This window comes from Microcaecilia unicolor, chromosome 1 (genome assembly GCF_901765095.1).
Source record: "Microcaecilia unicolor chromosome 1, aMicUni1.1, whole genome shotgun sequence".
NCBI classification, from domain to species: Eukaryota; Metazoa; Chordata; class Amphibia; order Gymnophiona; family Siphonopidae; genus Microcaecilia; species Microcaecilia unicolor.
In genome coordinates this window covers 621609626-621635322 of record NC_044031.1, presented here as the reverse complement: position 1 = coordinate 621635322, position 25697 = coordinate 621609626, and the positions used below count along the sequence as shown (strand labels likewise).

The window sequence follows — 25697 nt, the reverse complement described above, 5'->3', positions numbered from 1 at the left end:
CCAGGAACACTGCCTTTAGAGTGAGATCTTTCAGAGTACAGTCTGCCAGAGGCACAAAGGGCACAGAGATCAAGGCCAACAAAGCCAAATTGAGATCTCACTGCAGAACGATTGCCCTACAAGGAGGATACAGAATCTTCACCCCTCGAAGGAAGTGTCCCACATCAGGGAGAGAAGGCAAGGCCTTACCCCAAATAGGACCCTGAAAACAAACTAGGGCCACCATCTGAACCTTCAGTGATGCCAAGGCCAAGCCTTTCTCCAGACCTCCCTGCAGAAAGTGCAAAATCACCCAAAGAGGAGAAATCCTCTTCTCCTGGCACCAAGCTTTGAAACTTCTCCACACTCTCACATAGGCCAGACATAGATCTATTATGAGACTTCAGCATAGTGGATTACTCCCGAAGAGTACCCTCTCTTTTGCAACTGTGCCCTCTCAAAAGCCAAGCCATAAGTGAGAATGGAGACTGGTCTGACATGACAACTAAATCCTGAACCAACAGCCTGTTCATTCCCATGAGAGGCAGTCCCATCACCAGATGAATCAGATCTCCATACCACTGGTGCTGAGGCCAATTCAGAGCTATGAGAATCACCCATTATATCAGCGGTCAAGGGGGAAACATACAAGAGACCTTCCGAGGCCACGGCTGAATCAATGCATCTATCCCTACTGCTAGCAGCTCTCTTCTGCAACTAAAGAGCTGGACCACCTTCAAATTGACCACTGTTACCATCAAGTCCATCACTAGGTGTCCCCACATGTGAAGTATGACATTGAAGGCCTCCTACCCCAGACTCCATTCTGTGGGGTCCAGCATGTGTCTGTTCAAGAAATCCGCCTGCTAACTGTCAACCCCTGCTACATGCACCACTGACAGTTCTAGAAGGAAATCCTCCACCCAGACTACCAGAGTTGAGGCCTCCAATGCCACTTGATGGACTATTGTCCCTCCTCCACTGATCAGAAGCACTGTGCAACCTGATCATGGCAGTGGGCCCCCTAGCCCGACAAGGGGCCTGACAAACTGGCATTCGTGGTAACCACTGTTTAATCCAGGACTTCCGGATTTGTGCTTTGAACCAATTTGTTGGAGACTAGCCACTGTAGACTGCACCATGCTGCCCCTTTCAGGTCCTGACACTGAGGTGACCAACACGAAAGAAGGACCTGCTGAAGAGGACGCATGTGTGCCCTGGCCCACTGTACTACTTCTAGCAAAGCCGCAATTCAGCCAAGCACCTGCAAATAATTGCATGCCCACAGAGCTCTGAAGGACAGAAGATTTCAAATTTGACTCTGCAACTTTATGATCCTTGAAGGAGGAAGGAATACTCTCCCTATCCGAGTGTTGAAGTGGACTCCCAAATATTTGAGGCATTACATCAGAAAAAGGTAACTCTTGGATGGGTTGACTATCCATCCCAAATGATCCAACAATTGCACTACCCTGGCAGTGCCCACTCACTCTCCTGAGGGGACTTGGCCCAAATCAACCAATCATCCAGATAGGGATGAACCAGGATGCCCTCCTTCTGCAACACTGAGGCCACCACTACCATCACTTTGGAGAAGATACAAAGAACTGTAGCCAAACTGAAGGGGAACGCGCACAATTGAAAATGCTGCCCTAAAACAGTAAAATGTAAGAAACGCTGGTGGTTCTGATAGATAGAAATATGAGATCCAAGGTTGTGAGAAACTCACTGCATTGAACCGCCACTATGACTGACCAAAGCATCTCCATGCAGAAGTGAGGCACTTTCGAAGCTCTGTTCACCCGCATTAGATCCAGAATGGGACAAAAGGTAACCTCCTTTTTGGGAACCATGAAATGGATAGAATAAGTGCTGGAACTGCATTCCTGCTGAGACACCGGAACCACCACCCATAGCAACAGAAGTCTCTGCAAAGTGTCCTTGATGGCAGTGATCTTCCAGCAAGCCTGACAAGAGGACTCTAAAATCAGAAGACATTCGAACTCCAAGGAATAACTGTTCTGTACAATTTCGAGAACCCCACTGTCTGTAGTAATCTGGGCCCATCTCTGGTAGAAATGACTCAGCCTTGCTCACAAAGTGAGCGGAGAGGGCCCAGAACACCTTCATTGGGAGGAATGGGACTGACCTGCATTAAGGGAACTGGAGTCAAGTTCTCCCTGATGACCATCCTGAAAGAAATGATTCTACTAGAAAAAACTACCACGCTGAAAATCACCAGACCCGCATGACCTATAGCGTTGCACATCTCAAACCTACCCTGCGCCAACAGACATCCCATTCCCTTGGGTCTCTCCTCCATCCATGGCTTCCCCTAAACCTTTAAACTAGCTTATCCAGCTCCTCACCAAACAGCATGGAGCATCGAAAAGGTAAGCTTAGAGTTAGAGGTCATATCTGCTGCCCAATCACAAAGCCAAAGAGCCCTCTGGGCAGCAACAAATGAGGCCACATTCTTGGTTGAAGCCCTAAGAAAATCATAAAGCACATTAGCCAAGAAGGAAGAGTCCATCTCTAATCCATCTTGCAATCCAGAGGTGGCCGGTTCAAATCCCGCTGCTGCTCCTTGTGATCTTGGGCAAGTCACTTAACCCTCCATTGCCTCAGATACAAACTTAGATTGTGAGCCCGCCTGGGACAGAGAAATATCCAGTGTACCTGAATGTAACTCACCTTGAGCTACTACTGAAAAAGGCGTGAGCAAAATCTAAATAAATAAATAAATGGCTTCACCACTTCCTGGTCCACCAAAGCTCTTTCTCCAGAGAGGTTATGAAGCACATTATCTGACCAATAGAAACACATCCTAGCCACAAGACTGCCACACAAGACTGCCGGCAGAGCTAGCACCGAGAGATCAAAACTCTTCTTCAACAGAGACTCCATGTTTCTATCTTTAGGGTCTTACGAGCCTTGCCACACTCCACTGGATTAGTGGTCTTCTTGGTGACCACCGTTACCAAGGTGTCCACAGTAGGAGGCTGCAAGGACCCCCTATCTTCCGGAGGAATAGGGTAAAGTTTAGTCATTGCCTGAACCACCTTACATTGTGTGTAAGGCGAGTCCCACTCAGCATGAACCGTCTCTCAGAAATCTTGATTCATGGAGAATGTGTTAGACAGCCCCAATCCCCTTAACCAAAGGATCCACCTTTCGAGGGTTGCCTTCCACAAGAGGCTGATCTTCAAACTTAAGAACCAAGGTAACTTAAGAATAAGTGCTGCGAGTTCTTCTCTATGGAAAATATGGACCACAGAGGGATCCTCCCCAAGGCGAAATTGCTTTCCCCCAAAATCCAGAAGAGCAAGACCCTACCCTTCATTATCACTGAAATCCTCCTCAGATAGTTTGGAAACAAAGTCCTCCATATCCTCCTTTCTCCAGTCCAACCTGGATCTCTTAGGAGGCTCAGGAGAAGGTTCAGAGACAGACAACTTTTGCTGGCAAAGAGGCCTCTCTGGGGCTCCATGACCTCCAAGCTTGGTACAGGGCCCAAATAAAGTCTGGAGGAAAACCTGTGGCCCCAACACCTGCCTGAACTCCATAGCCAAAGCCGACCCTAAGAGGGATTTTCCAGGCTCAAATGTGGAGGTTGGTCTGAGGTGTACAACAGCCTGACAATGGCGGTAGTTCCTGCCAAAAAAGAAACTCCATCCTCAGCTCCTGGGAGGGAAACAGAGCCACCAGAGCAATCCTTTGATGAGCTCTCTGACTCCTGTGGAACTGGTTGATTTGGAGTTCCCATAAAGCTTGTACCTTGCACTTGGAGTCTCCAGACCCTGGCATCTACATGCCCAACACTAGTGCAATCAGGAAGACACTATCAACCGCGAGGAGCTCCGGTGCACAAATGCTCCTTGAACTGCCTCAAAAGGGAAGGTGGACATGGAGGACCCACCGCACAGCAAAGGAGCAGCAGCACTCACAGAATAAAGGTGCCCTTTAAGCTGCTTGTTCCTATTATTTATTTATTATTATTTGTTAAGAAACCGTTGTTGCTAACTAAGTGCAGGAAGTCTCTCAAGGCTCCTGGCTAGAACTGGGGCTGAGGCACCAAGGTCCTCCCAGCAGAGGAGAATACAGGGGGAGGAAGTTGGCCACCCAGGTGTACATTGTAGGGGTAACCGTGGCCCCCACAGACCAATAACCCCAAAACAAATACTACATAAGTACATAAGTATTGCCATACTGGGACAGACCGAAGGTCCATCAAGCCCAGCATCCTGTTTCCAACAGTGGCAAATCCAGGACACAAGTACCTGGCAAGATCCCAAAACAGTACATACATTTTATGCTGCTATCCTAGAAATAAGCAGTACATAAGTATTGCCATACTGGGAAAGACCAAAGGTCCATCAAGCCCAGCATCCTGTTTCCAACAGTGGCCAATCCAGGTCACAAATACCTGGCAAGATCCCAAAATAGTACAAACATTTTATACTGCTTATCCCAGAAATAGTGGATAATAAGGCAGAGAACAGCCAGGCAAGAAAGTACTAAATGCCATTGGTTTTATTTATTTATTTATTTATTTTTGCAATGCCACACTAAACTAAAGGTTAGGACCTTTCAATCACTCTTCAGACCTACCAGATTGGTTGCAGACTGTTCGACCACCATCTTCTGGAGTCTGAGAATATACGGCTGGCTGAAGGTTGGCACAGTGCTATTATACAGGTCTCATAATTCTAATGTTCTCAGTCTCCATCTGCTGGTAGGCGAGCATAACCCAAGCATCAGTGTCTGAACCAATCTGGATGGCTGACAAGGAAGTGAGAAGATTTTATTACTGAGAAGATGGTGGACACCTGGAATAGCCTTCCAGTGGAGGTTATAGGAACCAAAACTGCGGCAGAGTTCAAGTATGTGTGAGAGTGATATAAAGGGAGCTCTGTGGGAGGAGAGGGAAGGGATCAGACCACAGATGGAGTAAGAGTTTTCAAAAAAGACACAAAGGGACCTTTGTGGCAGGAGGAAGAGGAGGGAGCAGACAACAGGAGAAGTAAGAGGTGTCACAACAGTGCAGATTGTAAGCTCTGTCGAGCAGGGACTGTCTCTTCATGTTCAAGTGTACAGTGCTGCGTATGTCTAGTGGCGCTATAGAAATGATAAGTAGTAGTAGTAGATATAGTCTCAGTTTCTTTTCAGAAAAAGGTGGCAGACATTTTTAAAAATTATTAGATATCACATGCTAAGGGGAAGTACACAATCTCTACATAGGAAACAGGGAACAACAGCCTATAGGAAGACAAACAATTCAGTTGTTTTTCATTTGGTTTGTGTCAGGGGCAATTTCTCCAAAAGGGTTAGTTTTGTGCATACCATGACAGGAATGAAACTCACTCTTAAGCTAGGGTATGTGGAGTATGATCTCAGTCTCTCAAATTTACTGCTAACACTCTTTGCATTGCGCTAAAGAGATCTTCTTTCTGGAGTTCATAAGATGTAACACGTATAGGCAACTTATCCAGGTGCAGTTGGAAGTTCTTTTTGATCAAGCCTGTGGCTAAAACGATGGGAAATATGTCTGTATCTTTCTGTCATTGGTTCTTTTAGGAAAAACTTACGTTTTACTAGGAAAAGATTTATTAGTTGTGCTGCTAAATATATTTTTGTAATGAATTGCTGCTAAGATTTATTGCTATTCACTTTGTTTGCTATATATATATATATATATATATATAATTTTATTCTAATACATTACATTATATTCCCAGAATCTGGCACTTTCATTCTCCTTATTGCCACTGATATGAACAGAATTTAGCCCAGGTGCTTATTACCCTTAGACAAGAGTAATTACCTCACCTTTTACACATTCAGAGGTAGCTTCATTCACCTACCTCTGCAAGGGTCGTTCTTCACCAAGAACTCGTCCAGGGCAATCCAGCCTCCCCCAACCCTCACCATCAGTGTACTTCGCAAGATACGGACCATTCGCAGCTGCTGTGACTCACCAAACTGCAGGAAGGAAGGGTATGTCATGAAAAATACTATCTGCAAGCCAAGACCTTGCTCTAGATTCAAGAATACAGCCATGGCAGAAGAGATCCAAGCAGTGGCGTAGCCAGACTGCCAATTTGGGTGGGCCTGAACCCAAAGTGGGTGGGCACAAATTTTTCTCTCTACCCCCAGTAAAATTTAGTCACACTTTTCAGTGAGCTTTCAGAGGCCAAAACCTCCTGCCTCAGGTCAGTATAATGCTGATACGGTATCCTCTCCTGACCTAAGGAAGGAAGTATTGGTCTCTGAAACTTTATTAACACAGGTACCATATTACTTTATCCTAAATTAAATTAAAAATAAAATTATTTTCTTTACCTTTGTTGTATGGCCATTTACTTTTTCTCATTGTGTTGCTCCCAGTCTCTAGATTCTGCTTTCCTTCGTCTTTCTCTTGCCAGGGTTTCCTGTCCATTCATCACCTATGGCTTTTCATGTTTTCCTCAACCTTGTTCGCCACATGCCCCTTCCTCTTATTCTCCAGTCTTTCCCTACTCTGTCCTCTCCCTCTTTCCATCCAGCAGCTCCCCTCTTTCTCTCCCCATCCTTCCAGTGTCTCCCCTCTTTCTTTTGCATCCAGCGTCTCCTTTTTCTCCCTACCCTTCCATCCAGTCTTCCCTCTTTCTCTCCTTATCCTTCCACTCATCTACCCTCTCTCCTGATCCTTCCATCTAGTGTCTCTACCTCCCCTCTCCTTCTATCCAGTGTCTATCTCTCTACCCTTTTCTGTTCAGTCTCCTCCCTCTCTCCACATCCTTCTAGTTTCTCCCCTTTCTCTCTGCATCCTTTCATCCATCTTCCCTCTTTCTCTCCCTATCCTCCAATGTCCAGCAGCTCTCTTCCCTCTAGTCCCTTCTTCCTCTTTATTCCTTGTCCAGCAGCTCTCCAGCCCCTTCCTCCTCTCCCTCCCATGTCCAGCAGCTCTCTCCCTTCCATCCAATCCCCTCCTCCTCTCCATCCCTGTCCAGCAGCTCTCTCCCTTCCCTCTAGTCCCTTCTTCCTCTTCCTCCTTGTCCAGCAGCTCTCCAGCCCCTTCCTCCTCTCCCTCCCATATCCAGTAGCTCTCTCCCTTCCCGCCAGTCCCTCCCATGTCCCAGCAGCTCTCCCTTCTCGTCAGTCCCTTCTTCCTCTCCCTCCCATGTCCCAGACGCTCGCTCCCTTTCCTCCAGTCCCTTCTTCCTCTCCCTCCCATGTCCCAGCAGCTCTCTCCCTTCCCTCCAGTCCCTTCTTCCTCTCCCTCCCATGTCCAATAGCTCTCTCCCTTCCCTCAAGTCCCTTCCTCCTCTCCCTCCCATGTCCCAGTAGCTCTCTCCCTTCCCTCCAGTCCCTTCTTCCTCTCCCTCCCATGTCCCAGTAGCTCTCTCCCTTCCCTCCAGTCCCTTCTTCCTCTCCCTCCCATGTCCAGTAGCTCTCTCCCTTCCCTCGTCCCTTCCTCCTCTCCCTCCCATACACACAGGCAGCTTCGCTCTCCCCCACCGCGTTCATCCGGCCCTAACAGGAAGTGCATCAGAGAGGACCAGAATGGACGCAGCAGGGAAGAGCGAAGCTGCCTGTGTGAATGGCAGCGCAGCGCGACGGCCAAAAAGGAGAAGGATTCCACTTGCAGGGACGATGCAGCGGAGCTTGGGGAAAAGACAGGGCAGGAAGGAAACGCTGAACGCTGCCTCCGCGGGACAAAAAGGCAGCGACAGCGTGCGAAGGATGGGCGGGCCTGGAGGGAAAATGGGTGGGCCTAGGCCCACCCGTGGCTACGCCCCTGGATCCAAGTCTGGTCTCAGAGATCCCCTCAACCCCAGCTTCACAGAACCAGCCTCCTAACACAGAGAACAAGCCCCGACCTCAGAGAAAATGCCCCAGATGCAAACCCAGACATAGAGAACCATTATCTGATGAAAGGATCTATTGCGTGAAAGAGAAAAGCTCCTCCATTCTCCAGGAACGTACCCAAGCCTCAGTGAATCTACCCTGGTAACCTGCTCCTGTCTCAAAGACCTCCACATGCACAGATGGATGGACAGGACATACTGGAGACGGGTGCAAGCATGGATCGACAGTGCACACTGTCGATCCACCGGCACCGGCAGTGAAGAGCTCAGTGACAATGTACTATGACATAGAGTGCAAGGAGGGATGGACAGGGAAGCAGGGCTGCCGAGAGACTGAGCCAGGCCCAGGGCAAGGCCGCCCCTGGGGCCCGCCGCCGTCCCCCCAATCACTACTAAGGCCGCCAGCGCCACAGTCCCCGGTCTCCACCCGCCCACTCCCAACCCCGTCGACAGCCCTCCTCTGTCCGCCACCGGGCCCCCTGCATTCAAATTGGCAGCACTCACCTCCGTGTGAAAGCATAGCGGCAGATCACCTCCCTTCGGGCCTTCCCTCCCTGTGTCCAGCCCTCACGGAAACAGGAAGTTACATCAGACAAGGGCGGGACACAGGGAGGGAAGGCCCAAAGAGAGGCGATCTGCCGCTGCACTTTCACACGGAGGTGAGTACTGCTGATTTGAATGCAGGGGCCTGGTGGCGGACGGAGAGGGGCTGTCGACAGAGCTGAGGGCAGGTGGGTGAGATCAGGGACTGCGGCGCTGGGAACCCCTTGGAGGCCCGGGACCAGGGAAGTTTGTCCCCCCTGCCCCCCCCCCCCTCTCGGCAGCCCTGCAGGGAAGGCTGGTAGAGAGTGTGGGAATGGATGAACAGGGTGGGGTATTTCAGAATACAGAGTGCAGATAATGGATTAACTGAGCACAGTGGCATAGGGTGCAGGGGATAGATGTACAGGACAGACTGGTAGAGAGTGTGGGGATGAATTACAGTGAGTGCAAGTGAAGGAGCGTAGGCCACCCTGGTACTGATTCTACTTACCCGATACCTGTTGGCACTGATCTGTTCCACCTGAAAGCGCTTGGTGCAGCTACATTGAGCCACCTGCCTGTTTACCTGTAATACAAGCAGACAGCCCCTGAGACAGAATAATGGCACATGCCAAGGTGAGCATGAACTTAGCCAAGCAGATGACAGTGACCTCTGTGCAGAGAATGAAGAAATAACACAGCCCTTTCCCTCCAACCAAAGAACCTTTCCATGTCTTAGGACACCTGATCTAGAGGAGGAGGACGCTTTTTTCCCCATAATTACAGAGTGTGTCTACTGGCTGTTTTGCTAGAGCACCTGATGCAGCATCACTAATGCTGCCCATTGCTCCTCAGAAGCAGAAATCGCTCTCACATGTCTTAGAACTGGAAGAAAGTATTTTTAAGAAAGGAACTCAAAGTAACAAATGCCTCAGAGGAACCTTTATTCTGACCTTGATCTTGGGACTCAGTTATAATCCCATCTCTGCCACTGATTCTCTATGTGACTCTAAATAAGTCACTTAAATCTCAGTTCCAATCCCAGCTGTGCCACCAACTCTTTATGTGTCATCCTGAGAGAGTTATTTTATCTCCCTGTGCCTCAGTTTCTAATTCCAGCTCTGCCACTGACTCTCTGTATATCATTCTGAGTCACGTTATCTTTCTGTGCCTCAATTCTAATCCTAACTCTTGTCACTGACCCTCTTTGTGACTCTGGGCAAGACACTATCTGGCCGATATTCTGGCTTGAGTTAACCGGCAAGGACTGGCCACCGACCAAGCTAACTCACGTCTCGGCAGATAACCAGTAATTTTCAGTGGCATTTAACTGGTATTGCCGCTCCTTAGCACCAAAACAAAGCTGGCAATGTTGGGAGCGTTTTGGGAGTGTGACCGGTTAAGTCTCAATATTCGGAATTTAACTGGCCAGGCTTAGCGGCCAGATAAGGACGCATAAAAACCAGGCATATCTTTGCCTGCTAAGCCACAGCAGTTAAGTCCAAATATCGACTTAACTGGTTGTGCACTAGCCAGCGTTGAAAAATGTGGACAGTCAATGCAGGTTGCCAGAAATGGACTGCATTGAATATCCAGGTTGAACACCGGCAGTGGGCAGTCAAAGCATTGCCTTCCCCTGGCTGAATATCGGGCAGTATCTTCCTGTGCCTAAGTTCTAATTCTAGCTCTATCACTATTTGTGTGACTCTGGATGAGTCATTTTCTCTCCCTGTGGCTCAAATCTAATCCCAGCTCTGCAAATGACTCTATGTGTGCCCCTGAGCAAGTCACTATCTCCCTCTGCCTCCATTCTAATCACAGCTCTGTCATGGACTCTCTGTGTGACCCTAGGTGAGTCACTTTGTTTCCCTGAGGCTCAGTTTACCCTGCTGTAAATCAGTATGAAAATATCATTATTCCTTTCCTCTCTCTTCTTTGGAATCTACTGTGCATAAGGCATTAGATCTCCCCAGAGGTGAATTTGTGAGTACTCTGAAGTGCTGAGATTGTAAAGGTGCTGTAGAAATCCAGTTTAGTACTCCTTTGCCCCCACTTACCTCATCCTGAATCTGATCTGCATCAAGACTCTTCCTTAGGGTGTCCCTGCTCGGATGCAGAGCACTGACAAATTCATAATAATCAATGAAGCCATCACCGTTAAAATCAAAGATGCTGGCCACCGCATTCATCTCCAGGGAATTAGTCGGGAATTCTGGAAGAGAGAATTAATTGATTCTTTAGTAGTTATAGAGAAAACCCTGACTTCCTCTCCTCATCCATAACTGATTGGGACATTGCTTGTGATATGTCTCAGACTCCTGTTCTGCCTTCCATGCCAAGTTGCACAGTTATAATGGACTGGGAAAGTAAATGGTGCTAAAGGTGCCAGTTCACGTATGGCCTCCATAGATTATTCTCCTTTAAAACTATGAGGTTAACTGTGACAGCCCAACGCTATCCGTGAGAAACATGTCAACTCCATTTATTTTTCTTCCTTCTAATTTTTTTTACTTGGTGTTATAATCGACCGTAACCTTACTCTTGAGAGCCAAGTAAACTCCACAACAAAGAAAATGTTCTACTCAATGTGGAAACTTAAACGTATAAAACCTTTCTTCCCGAGGGAAATATTTCGCAATTTAATACAATCGATGGTAGTAAGCCATGCAGACTACTGCAACGGAATCTATGCGGGATGTAAAGAACAACTCACAAAGAAACTCCAGACCGCTCAAAACACAGCAGCCAGGCTGATATTCGGTAAAACACGATTCGAAAGTGCCAAACCCCTCCAAGAAAAACTGCACTGGCTCCTAATCAAAGAACGTATCACCTTCAAAATCTGCACCCTGGTCCACAAAATTATTTACGGCAAAGTCCCAGGTTACATGATAGACCTAATAGATCTACCAACCAGAAACAGAACCAGATCATCATGAATTTGCCTAAACGTCCACTACCCAAATTGCAAAGGACTCAAATACAAAGCAACCTATGCATCCAGCTTCTGCTATATAAGCACATAACTATGGAACGCACTGCCAAAAACTGTGAAAATAATCTACGACCACCTAGATTTCAGGAAATCACTAAAGACCAACCTGTTCAAAAAGGCATACACTGCCGACCCAACATAAATGCCTAAACTCTGCAACACAGCAAAACCAAAGATCGTACAGGACACTATCCACCTTATAATTGAAAGAGAAAAACGCCTAGATTTCGACCCAAATCGGGAGATAGACGTTTATCTCACAAAAACGAATAAATCGGTATAATGGAAAACCGATTTTGGACGTTTTCAACTGCACTCCATCGTGGAAGCGTACAAAGTTGACGGGGGCGTGTCGGAGGCGTGGCGAAGGTGGAACTGGGGCATGGTTATCGGCCGAGGAGAGATGGGCGCCTTTCGCCGATAATGGAAAAAAAGTATGTGTTTGTAGCTAGAATTTAGGGCACTTTTCCTGGACCCTGTTTTTTCACGAATAAGGCCTCAAAAAAGTGCCCTAAATGACCTGATTACCACCAGAGGGAATCGGGGATGACCTCCCCTGACTCCCCCAGTGGTCACTAACCCCCTCCCACCACAAAACATGATGTTTCACAACTTTTTATTTTCACCCTCAAATGTCATACCCACCTCCCTGGCAGCAGTATGCAGGTCCCTGGAGCAGTTGTTAGGGGGTGCAGTGGACTTCAGGCAGGTGACCCAGGCCCATCCCCCCCCCACCTGTTACAATTGTGCTGCTTAATGCTTATTAGTCGTCCAACCCCCCCAAACCCACTGTACCCACATGTAGGTGCCCCCCTTCACCCCTTAGGGCTATAGTAATGGTGTAGACTTGTGGGCAGTGGGGTTTTGAGGGGGATTTGGGGGGCTCAACACACAAGGGAAGGGTGCTATGCACCTGGGAGCTCTTTTACCTTTTTTTTTGTTTTTGTAAAAGTGCCCCTAGGGTGCCCGGTTGGTGTCCTGGCATGTGAGGGGGACCAGTGCACTACGAATCCTGGCCCCTCCCACGAACAATGCCTTGGATTTATTCGTTTTTGAGCTGGGGCGCTTTCATTTTCCATTATCGCTGAAAAACAAAACGCCCAGCTCACAAATTGTCGAATAAAACATGGACGTCTATTTTTTGAGAAAATACGGTTCGGTCCCGCCCCTTCACGGACCCGTTCTCCGGAGATAAACGCCCATGGAGATAGACGTTTCGTTCAATTATGCCCCTCCACATAACCTTCCCTCTCCCCAACCCCATTGCGCCTGAAACACACATACCTTATTCGACCACTACATCACTTGTATCTGTCTCCCTACCGGCCTTGGCAAACGCCTTAACAGTACTATGTAAGCCACATTGAGCCTGCAAATAGGTGGGAAAATGTGGGATACAATTGTAATAAATAAATAAATAAATCTCGTCTCTTTTTGAGTAAGATCAAGTATTAGGTTTGAGTCATGAGCTGAGGATGGTCCTTTCTTGGCCCTTTGGTAGAGAATAAACATCTGTACAATGTGGGGTGGAACCCCCACTGGGTATAGAGGTGTATTTCTCTAGTTTGGCCAGCAGGTAGTGCCTGTTTTATGTTTAGAGCTGTTACAGAGAAATGACAGTTTCTTCTTTAGTTTAACACAAAGAGGAAATAACCTTCAGTGATCTGGCCAGCTACTTAAAAAAAATGTTTTTCTGGGCTCTGATTGGCCCAGAAGCTCAAATTCAGTCTGGAAATACTGAACTTTTCTCCAATCTCAGTTTGGAAGTAGAGAGAGAAAGACCTCTTTACTGAGACCCTGTGAGCAGTTATATTATCTCAAAATGAACAACAAATTCCACACAATTCAAAATGGCTCAATGTTCAGGGGAAAAAGCCTCAAAGAGCTCTGAGACTAGAACTTGATCTCATGGAGCTATAATGGACCAAACGGTCCTTTCTTCATCATAGGCAAAAACACCCCGATACCACAGATCTAAAAACTTTACATGCCTGTGGTAATTGTGCTAAATACCATCTTGTTTTTTATTTATTTTTTCTTTATAATATACCAAAACACATACTTATCTGTGCTTAGAACATTGTAGCTTAAACACACTATCCGATTGCACTACTTATCTTTAATCGAGTAGTGTTTACTGGATGCTGCTCTCCGCTATGTGGTCCTCCACTTGCTGCCCTGAGCTGACGGTGGCCAGCGTTTCACTGCTTCTTCAGGGTCTCAGGCTGCAAATGGGGCTCTCTATGTAACCTGTGAGCAGCTCTATTTCTGTACTTCCCAGGCACTATCCAGGTAGTGATAAAATGTTTAGATAGTTTTATAATTGATCCTTATTCAGTTACCTGTTATTTTCCATCTGTTTTTATAATTCACTGTTCAATAATTTTTATGACAATAAACCTTTTTTTTAGTTTATTAACTCTGTCTGTCTGGCCTGACTAAGAATCCTGGTGGTTTGTGTGTTGGGTCTATGAGTGCTTTCTAGTGTTGCCCCTGCAACCTAGAAATCATTGGGAATAACTTGAGAGCGGGAGACTTGCCCAGAGGCGGTTGGGACCCAACTGGTGGAAGGAGGGGGTAGTGTAGAGCACATGCCCAGGTGCAGGTGCAGGTGGACCTGAGCTGTGCAGGGGATAGACCCTCTAAGTGGCCACAGGGTTAGCCTCAGGTAAGTGGCTAGGCGTTTTGTGACAGTAATGTTATGGGTATAGCCAACATAAGAGGATCAAATCTCCTATAAAACAAAGATGCATCCCTGTCCTCTGCTCAGGGATGCTTCTAACTCCTGCTGATGCTCATCAATGTCTGTCAAAAGTGATTGCCTTCCATCAAAACTGCTTGAGTATGCTGGGAGATAGAAAGCAGATCCTAGCAAAGAGAGTACAGTAGCCATGCTTGGGAACTGGCTGGGCAATCTTAAAGATATTTTGATGCAGAAGCTGGCATCTTGGGCAGCATCAGGATATCTTTGTATGATTACCTACCTAGACAAGCCCCACTAAGGGGCATGACCAGGGGATGCCCCCTTGGTATACCCCTTACTATGCACTGATGATAAACAAGAATGTTGGGTGGACACTGATTTTAGAAACACATAGGGAGAGGTTTCTATGAAGGAATGAAATGATGTTTGTATTATGAGAAGGTATATATGGAGACTTCTAAGACTTCTAAGGTTCTGCTCTAAGTAGATAGCAGACATCTTTAGTGGATCTACTAAAATACTAGACTTTGAGTTGTGAATATCCTTGCATCTTCCACAACAAGGGGAAGGCACTCCTGACCAGTGAGGTAAAAGTAGGAAGAGCCCCATTTTGGAGAGAAGTTACTATTGGTATAAAACCCAGTCCTCTTTGAATCCTTTGTCTTTGGCTCCTGCTTCCCTAGCCATCATACTGCAGAGTGAGGTGAAGGATCTCTGATGCCCAGCCATTGTGCCATGCTTTAGAGGGGATCAAGGACTTTGGCAAGCCCAGCCATCGTGCCAAGAGAAGTAAATAAGTGATGAGCAGCGACAGGTTTGCTTAGGCTTCTGCTGGAACGAGGAGTCTCTAAGGAATGGAGAGTCTGAAGAAACTACTATGTGACTGTAAATGTTGCTGTCATTTTTTCCCTCTGCCTATACTATTGTTTTATTTTGTCTCCTTTGCTTAAATATCTGATTTCAGAACCCAACCCTGGCCTGACTGAGTTATTGTGTGCCAGTGGAAAGTGGGGATAGTTATGCCATTGGCCCCCAAGTCATTACTGGTCCTAATTTGGACCCACCAATGAACAATATATTTTATGTAAATTACCCTACTTAAAACTGCTGATCTGGGCAGGAAGGGGTTACATATAGGATAAGGGATTTGTATAGTCTAATACTATTGAGGGATATGAGGTATATGAATGGATATAATAATGCAGGGCTACTCAGTTGGGGTCCTCAAGGTCTACAGGCAGGCCAGGTTTTCAGGATATCCACAATGAATATGCATGAGAGAGATCTGCATACCAAGGAGGCAATGCATGCAAATCTCTCTCATTCATATTCATTGTGGATATCCTGAAAACCTGGCCTGCACGTGGACCTTTTGAGCAACTTGATTCCTGTCATCTGAAGTACTTGACCTGGAAGGTCTTATTTTTTCTGGCTGTTACTTCAGCTCGCAGGGTCAGTGAGTTTCAGGCCTTAGTGGTGGATACATATTATACGAAGTTTCACCATAACACAGTAGCCATCCGCACGCACTCTAAGTTTGTACCTCAGGTTGTGTCGGAGTTCCATCTGAACTAGTCTAATGTCTTGCCAACATTCTTCCCGTGACCTCATGCCCACCTGGTGAAAGCACACTACACACCTTGGACTGGAAGTGAGCATTGACCTTTTACTTGGAGCAGACTAAGCCCTACAAACAGTCCACCCAATTTTTTGTTTCTTTTGATCCCAATAGGATGGGGGTCGCCATTGGGAAATGCACCATTTCCAATTTGCTCGCAGATTGCATTTCTTTCACTTATGCCCTTGAGGGTCACATCAGGACGCAAAATGTCAGAGCCATGGCTGCGTTGGTAGCCCACTTGAGGTCAGCCTCCGTTGAAGAAATTTGAAAGGCTGCGATGTGGTCTTCAGTCCACACATTCACATCTCATTACTGCCTTGAGCAGAATACCTGATGTGACAGACGGTTTGGACAGACAATGCTGCAGAATTTGTTTGAGGGTCTAGAGTCCAACTCCATCCTCCTAGACCCATTTGTTCTGATCCAGGCTGCACGCTTACTCAGATTGCATATAGTTTCAGGTTAATTACTTTTTTGCCCTTGAGAGGTCCAATTGACTACTGGTTGTTGTTTTTGGTGAGCCTGGTAGCTAGGGATTCCCATCTTCCACCCAAAAGAATCTGGGGTTCTAGCTTCTCTGACAGGGGTCACCGAAGCATAGTCCCTAGAACTCCTGGCCCTCTTGAATGTGGATTCTACCACTAGGGAATGATGAGGCAACTGGAGTCTATCAAACCCAGGGGAAGACGGAATCCGGTACATAGTGTCAATCTTCTTAGGGAGGAGAGGGGCTGATAGAGGGGACTCCCAGTTCTTTACTTGAGCCAAGTCACTATCAAACCAATCCCTAAACCCATATATCTATGCCGATGATGTCACAATATATATTCCATTCAAAAATGACCTATCAACAATCCTAGATAAAATCAATTATAGTCTCCAAGTAATGAACTCATGGGCGGATGCATTCCAACTGAAACTCAATGCAGAAAAAACTCAATGCCTAATCCTTTCATCGCAGTTTAACAAAATGAATTATACTAATATAAAAACAATAAACCACATCCTTCCAGTTGCGGACACATTAAAACTCTTGGGAGTCTTAATAGACCGGAATCTTACCCTTGATTGCCATGTGAGAAATGTAACAAAGATGATGTTCCATGCAATTTGGAAACTTAAAAGAGTGGAACCTTTTTTCCCCAAGAGAGGTATTCTGCACTCTGGAGCAATCACTGGTACTAAGCCATCTGGACTATTGTAATTCCATCTATGCCAGTTGCAAAACACAAACTATTAAAAGACTCCAGACAGCCCAAAACACCGCTGCTAGACTCATATTCGGTAAAGCGAAATATGAAAGTGCCCATCCCCTCAGAGAAAAATTACACTGGCTCCCACTAAAAGACCGCATTGCATTTAAGATTTGTACCTTGACTCACAAGATCATACATGGAGATGTCCCATCATATATGTCAGACCTCCAAGACCTTCCAGCAAGAAATTCAAAAAGCTCATCACGAACTTTCTTAAACCTCCACTATCCTAAATGCAGAGGACTCAAATACAAATCGATATATGCGTCCAGCTTTCCCTACATCTGCACGCAGGTATGGAACGCGCTACCAAATGCTATAAAGATAACACACGACCTATTAACTTTCCGGAAACTTCTGAAGACCAACTTATTCAAAAAGACTTATAACACGAATACTTCACAAAAGACTTAAATCTAACATGTATCAGATCAAGCCAACATTGACTTCTCTAATCTGGATATTTTAATTTACTTTAATAATATTGAATGTTTTAATATGTCCTATTCTATTCTTATGTATCTGTTATGAATCATTTACCTATTTCTCCCAATTCATTCGATGTTTATTATCATATCTAATCTATGCGATATTTTCATGTACCTTGATTGTAACACCTTTTGTATTTATCATTCCGTTAATGGTGATCACCATTGCGGCATAATATAAGCCACATTGAGCCTGCAAATAGGTGGGAAAATGTGGGATACAAATGCAGCAAATAAATAAATAAATAATAAATGAAACATCCCATAAGATCTCATGAGTGGGACCATCACACAGCCGCTGTAGGAGAAGAGTTGTAGTCCAGGACCTTGAACTTCTTAGCCCTGGGCTTGTCCTCCACTTCCAAAGGAACTGGGACGGCAGCCACCATCTCCTTTACAAATAAGGGGAAGGAAAGGCTCTCAGGTAGAGACTTCCTCATTTCCTGTGGGGGAGGGGGGAATCAGATGGGGTGCCTTAGGACTCCTCCTCCAAGAAGTACTGTGGATCCTCTTCTGAGTCCCAGGAGCACTCCTCATCAGTGTCAACCAAGATTTCCTCATGGGAGGGCTGAGACCAAGCCCGCCTTGACGTAGAGGTACTACGAGCCTGAAAGGGGCGTCAAAGTGTCAGCTCTGGCCTCGCCTCCAGTGAAGCTTCTTCCACTGACTTCAAGGGTGTGCCAACATGGGTGGCAATCGATGCCAAGACCACAAGTAGCATCAGCATTGGAGACCTCACCGCAGGCTGATGGCTATGCAGGACTGTAGCAAGAGACATAACTGGCATAAGCACCACAAACAATGATGCACTCTGCAAGAACCCCGGCAAAAGCTCAGGGAGCAAGGCCCAGAGGCGCTCATCGAAGGCCGATACTGGGAAAGACTGGGGTGCTGGTGTAGAAGCACGCTGCTGAATTTGCAGGGTCAAAGTGGGTGTCTAGTCCTGGCTGTGTGGAGACTCATGTATCAACACCTCTTGTATGGAGGGGGAGCAGTCCTCCTGGCACTAACGCTTCACAGGGACCAGTGAAATCCTCAGTGTCCAGGAGTTCCCGGCACCATGCATCGAGGGGGATTGATGGCAATGTTTCTTCCGATGCCTAGCATTGATATTCCCTGGTGTTGAAGAGGACGACATTGAGTCCTCTCATCACCACGGAGTTGGGTTCAACACCAATCGGTCCTGAGGGGCCTGCATAGCAGCTGACATTGAGGCAGGTGGAGACCGACTCAATGCACAGTCACTCCCAGTGTGCAAGGGTCTCGCAGCCATATGGACCAATGCATCCAATGCCAATGTCGACAATGAAGACCGACACTGACGTCGAGGCTTTGGACCTGGCTCCAAAAATCGTTTCTCTCTGAGCCTCTCTGGCCAACTGTGTTCTCTTCTTCATATGAAGACAGCGTGTCAAGCAGAAGGGGGTGATCGACAGTGTCAAAAGCAGCAGATAGATCGAGAAAGGTTGAGGATAGACTAGAGACCTTTGGATCTGGCCAAGAACAGGTCATTGGAGACTTTAGCAAGCACTGTTTCAGTTGAATGAAGAGAGCGAAAGCCAGACTGAAGTGGATCAAGAATAGCTTAAGATGAAAGAAAGTCAAGGAAACGGCGGTGGAGGTGACTTGGTTGAGAATTCAAGTTTAATCTTGTGAACCTTATCATGAAAGTACTCAGCCAGAGTCTGGGGAGAAAGTGAAGGGAGAGTTGGAGGTGAAGGCACTTTAAGGAGAGAGTTCAGTGTGGTAAAGAGACGTTGAGGGTTTGAGCCAAGAGAACTTATCAACTGGATGTAGTCCTGTTTGGCAAGTGAAAGAGCAGACTGGAAGGAGGTCAGCAAGAATTTGAAATGTATGAAGTCAGCATGGGCAAGGGATTTCTGTCAAAGGTGTTCGGCAGAGCGGGCACAGGTACGTAGGTAGCGGATTCTAGAGGTCAGCCAAGGCTGGGTTTTGGTACTCCTTACAGAACAGGGAATGGGAGGAGTGAGAGTATCCAGAGCAGAGGAGAGAGTAGTATCATAGGAAGAGACAGCCTCATTGACAGACTTGGATAACATAGTGGTTGAGAAGAGATTTGAAACACTGGAGGACAGAGTAGAAGGGTCAATAGCCTGAAGATTCCTAATGTATTGGTTGAGATTGCACAGGACTAGGGGGCAAGGTGTTTCAGTCTGAAAGTTATCAGATGATGGTCAGAGAGGGAAAGAGCTGAGGCGCGGAAACTAGAGAGTGAGCAGTTAGAGAAGAAGATAAGATCAGACAGTGGCCATTCTGGTGAGTGGGAGTAGTAGAGAACAGTTGAAGACTGAAAGAGGATGTTAAAGCGAGAAACTGAGACACATAAGAGTCAGAGGGGAGTCAGAGGGATCATTAGGATGAATGTTAAAATCCCCAGGAATGAGGGAACGTTCAAGAAAGAAGGAAAGTCAGGTGTCAAAGTCAGTAAGAAAGGAAGAAAGAGACTTATGAGGGGGTCGATAAATGACTGCTACTCAGAAAGGCAGAGGAATGAATAGATGGATGGAGTGGACTTTGAAGGAAGAAAAGCAGAGAGACTGAGGTGGAAGAAGAAAGGCAGGGAAGAAGTGTGGGGGGGGGGGGGAGGAGGAGAAGAACAGAAGTTAGATTGGAGACATCATGGTGTGACCTGCACGAATAGGATGAAAGCTGATGTAGAGGACCAGGATTGGGATTGATTATCTCCAGCGGAGAGCAGGAGAAGGATCACGAGAGTACGGAGAAGAGTAGGGAGAGGCATGACAACAGCGACAAAGGCTAGATGTACTCAGAATGGAGATGTTGAATGAAAGAAGGAAATAGAAGGTTGAGAGCTGAGATGGGAGAGGAGAGATGATGAAAGCAGAAGGTGGGCAATGTTTTCCTGCATATACAGTGGTTTCAGATGGAGAAAGAGATTGGGAACGGAAAGTAAAGGCCTTGAGGTACACGAGGAGCCCCCCCCCCTGCAATTCTGAATACAAATTGGCTGTGAGCCAGTCCCATCAGGTAGGATGTGGCACAGGGAAGGCCATGGTGGGACCAACTCACTTGCAACCTGTGTTCAGAGCTGCCTCTGCCAATGACCGCATGTGTCTGGAGGACCAGCGGAGGTAGTGGTACTGGAGGGGTGCCAGACAACAGAGGGGGAGGGGGATCGATCTGTGAGGGGGCTAGGGGAGAGATGGAAGAGAGAGAGAGAGAGAGAGAGAGACCTGGAGCAGTGAGAAGGAGAGATGATGGACCTGTGGGATACTGAAAGATAGATGAGAGAGACCTGGAGCAAAGGAGGGGAAGAAATAGTGATCTGGGGAGGGAGAAACAGAGGGAGGAGAGATGACCCGGAGCAAAGGGGGAGATGGAAGGTGGAAGAGAGGGGGAGAGATGGCTGAACTGGGGGTGTAGGGGAAAGCAAAGGGAAGAAAGAGATAGAGGGGGAAAGACTTGTGGACCAATGGAGGGGAGGGAGAGAGATGCTGGACCAAGGGGTAAGGGGTAGGGTCAGGGGTGGGGCGTGTGAAGGAGCAAGGGTAGGGAGAAGCTGGATATGGGGAGGGACAGGGAAACAGAGAAGAGATGCTGGCATGGAGGGAGCATAGGGATAGGGACACAATGGCATTGCTGGACACAAGGGAGGGATAAGGACACAGAGGGGGATGCTGAACATGGGTGGAGGATAAGGACAGGGACAGGGACACAGAAGAGACACTGGACTTCTCTTTCTATGTCCATTAATGTTAAAAGAGCAAGAGAGCCTGAAAAAGAAAAAAAAACAGAGAAAAGCAAGGACAAAAGCAATGCTCAGACAACTAAGGTAGAAAAAAGTATTTTTTCTGGAAGTATTAATTGTAATATGTCAGCTTTGGGAAGTCTGTATCTCTGATATCTTGCATTTCAGTTTCTATTTCTATTATTTATTTGGATAAACTGTGACAGGTATTTTATACAGGTCTGTTTGCAGAATTTGTTTACTGGAGCTCTGAAGGGATTCCTCCTCCCTCCCCACCCCCTGGTCCTCACCACCGTGGGAGAGATGGTGTTATAGGGGGCCCATCTTAATATTTCTGCCCAGGGCCCATTCGGTCCTACCTATGCCACTGATCTTAAGATCTCCACCTCATACCATTTCTCCATTAGACACTCATACAATATCAATCTGACTTTTAAAGACTTGACCTAATGCACAGGCCTGGTATAGTGTAAAGGCCTCGAGGTACATGAGGAGTCATCCAGTCTGCTAAAAGCAAAACAACTTGGACAATAACAACTTTTTATTGCTGTATTGTTATCAGCATAGACGTCATTACAGGGACTTTAGGCTGTCATAGTCCAGGACACCTGGCCCCAAGACTTGGGAAGAAGGTATAAAGACCCCATCCTTGAAGACGTTATTCAGTTAGCTGGCACGCGAGCTGTTATCTGTCGGAACCTTGGTAACAGCCATCAGCTGACTCTGAGCCTGCTACAGAATGAGGGCTCGTTCATCTGTGGTATTGTCTGCCTGTAGACTTTCCTGGCTGGGAAGTTCACCTGCTGCCTGTGTTCCTGAGTCCTGATTTGTTATCAGTGCTTGTATTCCTGAGTCCTGATTCGTCATCATCAGTTCCTGTGCTACCTCCTGATCCAGTGTTCATTAGTGATATTATCTGTCAGGTCTGGACTGTTATCTCCTTAGTGCATATGAGTGCTTGGGGTGTCAGGTATCTTAATATTTCAGGATTAGGGGAGTGTGCGTTATTTTGGTTATCACCTAGACTCTTTACCATCATTCTGCGTTAGCAAAATTCATTGTCTCTGTTTACATCTATTATTGTTTGCTGCCAATAGTATAGTAAACACAGCTTTACCTTTTATAATAACATCTGAGCCTTTTCTCTTATTTTCAGTATAAAGTATAAGTGTGCATAATAACTTTGGACTGTGAATTAGGATCACGAGTGTGAGATTGTGGTATGATTGGTTTGCTTATTGTTCCAGAGTGCTAAAGAAAATGATTCCTCTCATTCATTGCCAACTTCCTTTTGGATTTGGTAAATATGTAATTAGTCCCTACATTCACACACATTAATTAGCACAATGTTTATGTTTGTTTATTATGATCTTACTACACCGCCTTTTTGGTACCAGAATCAAAGCGGTGTACAATCTAAAAAGGAAATGAGAAAGCAACTACAAATAATACAAGAAAAGTGGAAAAAAAAAACCCCACACAGAAACCTAATGAGAGATTACAGGACTACAAAGAAAAAAAAGAAGTCAACAGCCCATTCCCCCCAGCATTCTCTTCCCAAGTCAACATACTATATCATCCTACTTCACACAACTCTCCACAGCATCTCAAGGCCACCCACACTCTTGCCAGACATCCCTACAGATATATCCGTACATTCACTTTATAAACATACCTATTGTCACGAAACGCTTAGCACCCGCCTGGGGTTAACCCTGCGGCTACCTGGAGGGTCTGCCCTCAGCACTGCTCAGGCCTGTCTGTACCTGGGCATGTGCTCTATACTAGCACCCTCCACCCCACTGACTGGGTCCACTTGCCTCTGGGCGAGTCTCCCACTATCAAGTTATTCCTCAGTGATTTATAGGTTACTGGGGCCACACTCTCAGGGGTCCCACAGTTCCTGGAAAGCACCCACAGACCCAACACACAAACCACCAGGATTCTTAGTCAGTCCAGGACAACAGAGCCAATCAACTAACAAGGTTTAGTGTCACAGAATTAGAACAGTGAACCATATAAAACAGATGGAAAAGTAACAGGCAATAACAGTAATCGAATAAGGATCAATATTAAAACTGTCTAAACACTTAGGGGCCCTTTTACCAAACTGCAGGAAAAAGGGCCCTGCGCTGGTGGCAGGGGCTGTTTTTCCCATGTGCCAGGGCCCTTTTTACTGCAGCAGGTAAAAAAGCTCCCAGCACACATGGTCATGCAGTAACAGAACTCTTACCGCATGGCCAAGCGATGGAGACCCCTTACCGCCTGGTTACTGCCGCGCAAGCCATTTCTATGGGTTTTCTTCCCCCCCCCCCCCCCCCCGGAAATGGTGCACTCTCAGGGCGGAACTACCGCCGGTGGCCGCGTTGGGCCAGCAGCAGTCCTGAAAGAGTGAGCAGTAAGCCCGTGTTGGGCTTACTGCCGCTCTGTAAAAGGATCTCTTAGTCACTACCTGGGTAGCACCTGGGGAAGTTCAGGAACTTAACAGTTCACAGGTCCTGAACAGGGTCTCAGGACAGAGATGTTTACCTCTCTGCTCTCATACTAAGACTAAAGAATACCTCACAGCTCAGGTGGGAAAAAACAGTCACTAGTTCTGTAACAGCTTTACAAAAAAAGAGACAGTCACCATCTGCTGGCCAAAGAAGGGAAATATACTAGGGAACAAATATGTCACACATTCACATAAGAAATCACAGACATAAGTCCCCTGTTTCGTCACACCTACCATACACAATTCACAGACGCTGCTAGTCACAACATAAAGAAACCATGGGTTTCCTCACCTCACCCCCTCTAATCAACCCAGTCCGTAGTGTTCTGAGACGTGTCTCACCACTAAGTCCTCCGTGCAGACATGCCTGAGTCTGCGAATGGAAGAAACATGCTATTGTGTGATAGTGTATGAGTGCACTTTTCAGCTTCTATTCCCTGCTTTTTTTTTGGCACAGCATGGGTGCCAGGAACACAGTTTTTAAATTTATTCTAATCAAATAAAAATAACTTTTTTGAGTTTTGTATTTCTATTTCTGTTTTGCTTGCCATTGTTTTGGGGCATACCTTGTTTATAGATTGGCATTGTTTTTTTTTAATGTTTGTTTATGATGAGTTCACATGTTATTTCCTAATCATGATTGCTTTGCACCATAACTAGGTGGCTGAGCATGGATTGCAATGTGCTTTGTGTGTATGGAGGGTTTCAGTTTTTTAGGGGGGGGGGGGCGGTATAGTTTAAATAAGCTGTATAATTTTGTGCACTCACCTTTTCATGGTTTTAAGTGTATAAGACTTACAGCTGGAAAATGTCCTTAGTGGAGTAAGAGATAAAGACAAGAGAGGATGATGGCCACATCTAGAGTTGTGTAGGCAATCAAGCTTGTGAAACTGACAATTGGAAGATATCCTCAACAGAAGTAAGTACATGGAGCAATCTGATAGATAGGATGGGTCCAGTGGCGTAGCAAGGGGGGAGCGGGAGGGGTGGTCCGCCCCGGGTGTCAGCTCGGGGGGGGGGGGGGTGCTCCCTGCCAGCTCCCCCCCCTTGGCGAATCGACACCCCCCCCCCCCAACCTTTAAAAAGAATATCGGGAGTCACGCCTGCCCTGCACGTATAAGAAATGTGGACCGTCGGCTCTTCCCTCGCTCTGTCTGTCCCGCCCTCCGCTGACGAAACCTCCTATTTCCGCAAGGGCAGGACAGACAGAGCGAGGGAAGAGCCGACGGTCCACATTTCTTGTATGTGCAGGGCAGGCGCGACTCCCGGTATTCTTTTTAAAGGTAGGGTGCGGGAGCTGGTCATCGAGGGGGGGGGGGTGTCATCATGCTGCACCCAGGGGGGGGGGTGCAACGGCGAACCGCCCCGGGTGGAAGCCCCCCCTGCTACGCCACTGGATGGGTCAAATGCTTGTTATTGTCTGACATCTGCTAGGATTCTATATAAAAATCAGGATTACTGTGTTGTAAAGACAGTATAGTTCCTGCTTGTGAAGTACAGGACTGTACTGGAAACATTAGAATCCAGGAGGAGCAAGAAATAACTTCCATTTTCAACCACCTGGCAAACTTGGTGGCACCATATCTAGAAGTGAATATATCTTTTAGACTTTATGCAGAATAGGTCCTGGAGAGAGGAACTATAGGAAGCAATGTGGGCAGTAAGCACTGTGCTGTGGTTCACTATCTGTCTGTGAGTGTGGAAGGAACAGGGGGCCTTATGTGTTAGTTCAGGGATCCAGAGATCATCAGTGATGATTCTATACTCACTGGAGGACAGGACACTCTCGATAAACTCCTGCTGGCTTATTCTTCCATCCTGATCCCTGTCGATGCTTCGGAAAATGTCCAAGATACGAGACTTCATGCGACTGATCCACTTCATGTAACGCTTCCGCCAGACACCAAAGTCAAAGTGAGCAAAATCCTGAAGCTGTGTAAAATACAAGGTGAGGAGGGTAAGGTGTCTCGTCTCTGTAGACAGTTACGAAAGACAGAACGCCTGATTCTCCTCCATTGAGTATATCTGTATGGTGCATAAGAGCTCATGTTAGATAGT

At 46.7% G+C, this 25697-nt stretch overlaps 1 protein-coding gene across 1 annotated transcript in view; it reads right to left on the bottom strand.

Moving 5' to 3' along the window:
* LOC115460298 (microtubule-actin cross-linking factor 1-like) overlaps window positions 1-25697 on the bottom strand; it is a 116228-nt gene that overhangs the window by 15423 nt on the left and 75108 nt on the right. The window contains exons 15-18 of the mRNA XM_030190096.1: window positions 25409-25571; window positions 10409-10563; window positions 8863-8937; window positions 5844-5961 (exon numbers count right to left, since the gene is read on the bottom strand). Coding sequence (XP_030045956.1) covers window positions 5844-5961; window positions 8863-8937; window positions 10409-10563; window positions 25409-25571 — 511 coding nt within the window. The remainder of the gene's footprint in view (window positions 1-5843; window positions 5962-8862; window positions 8938-10408; window positions 10564-25408; window positions 25572-25697) is intronic.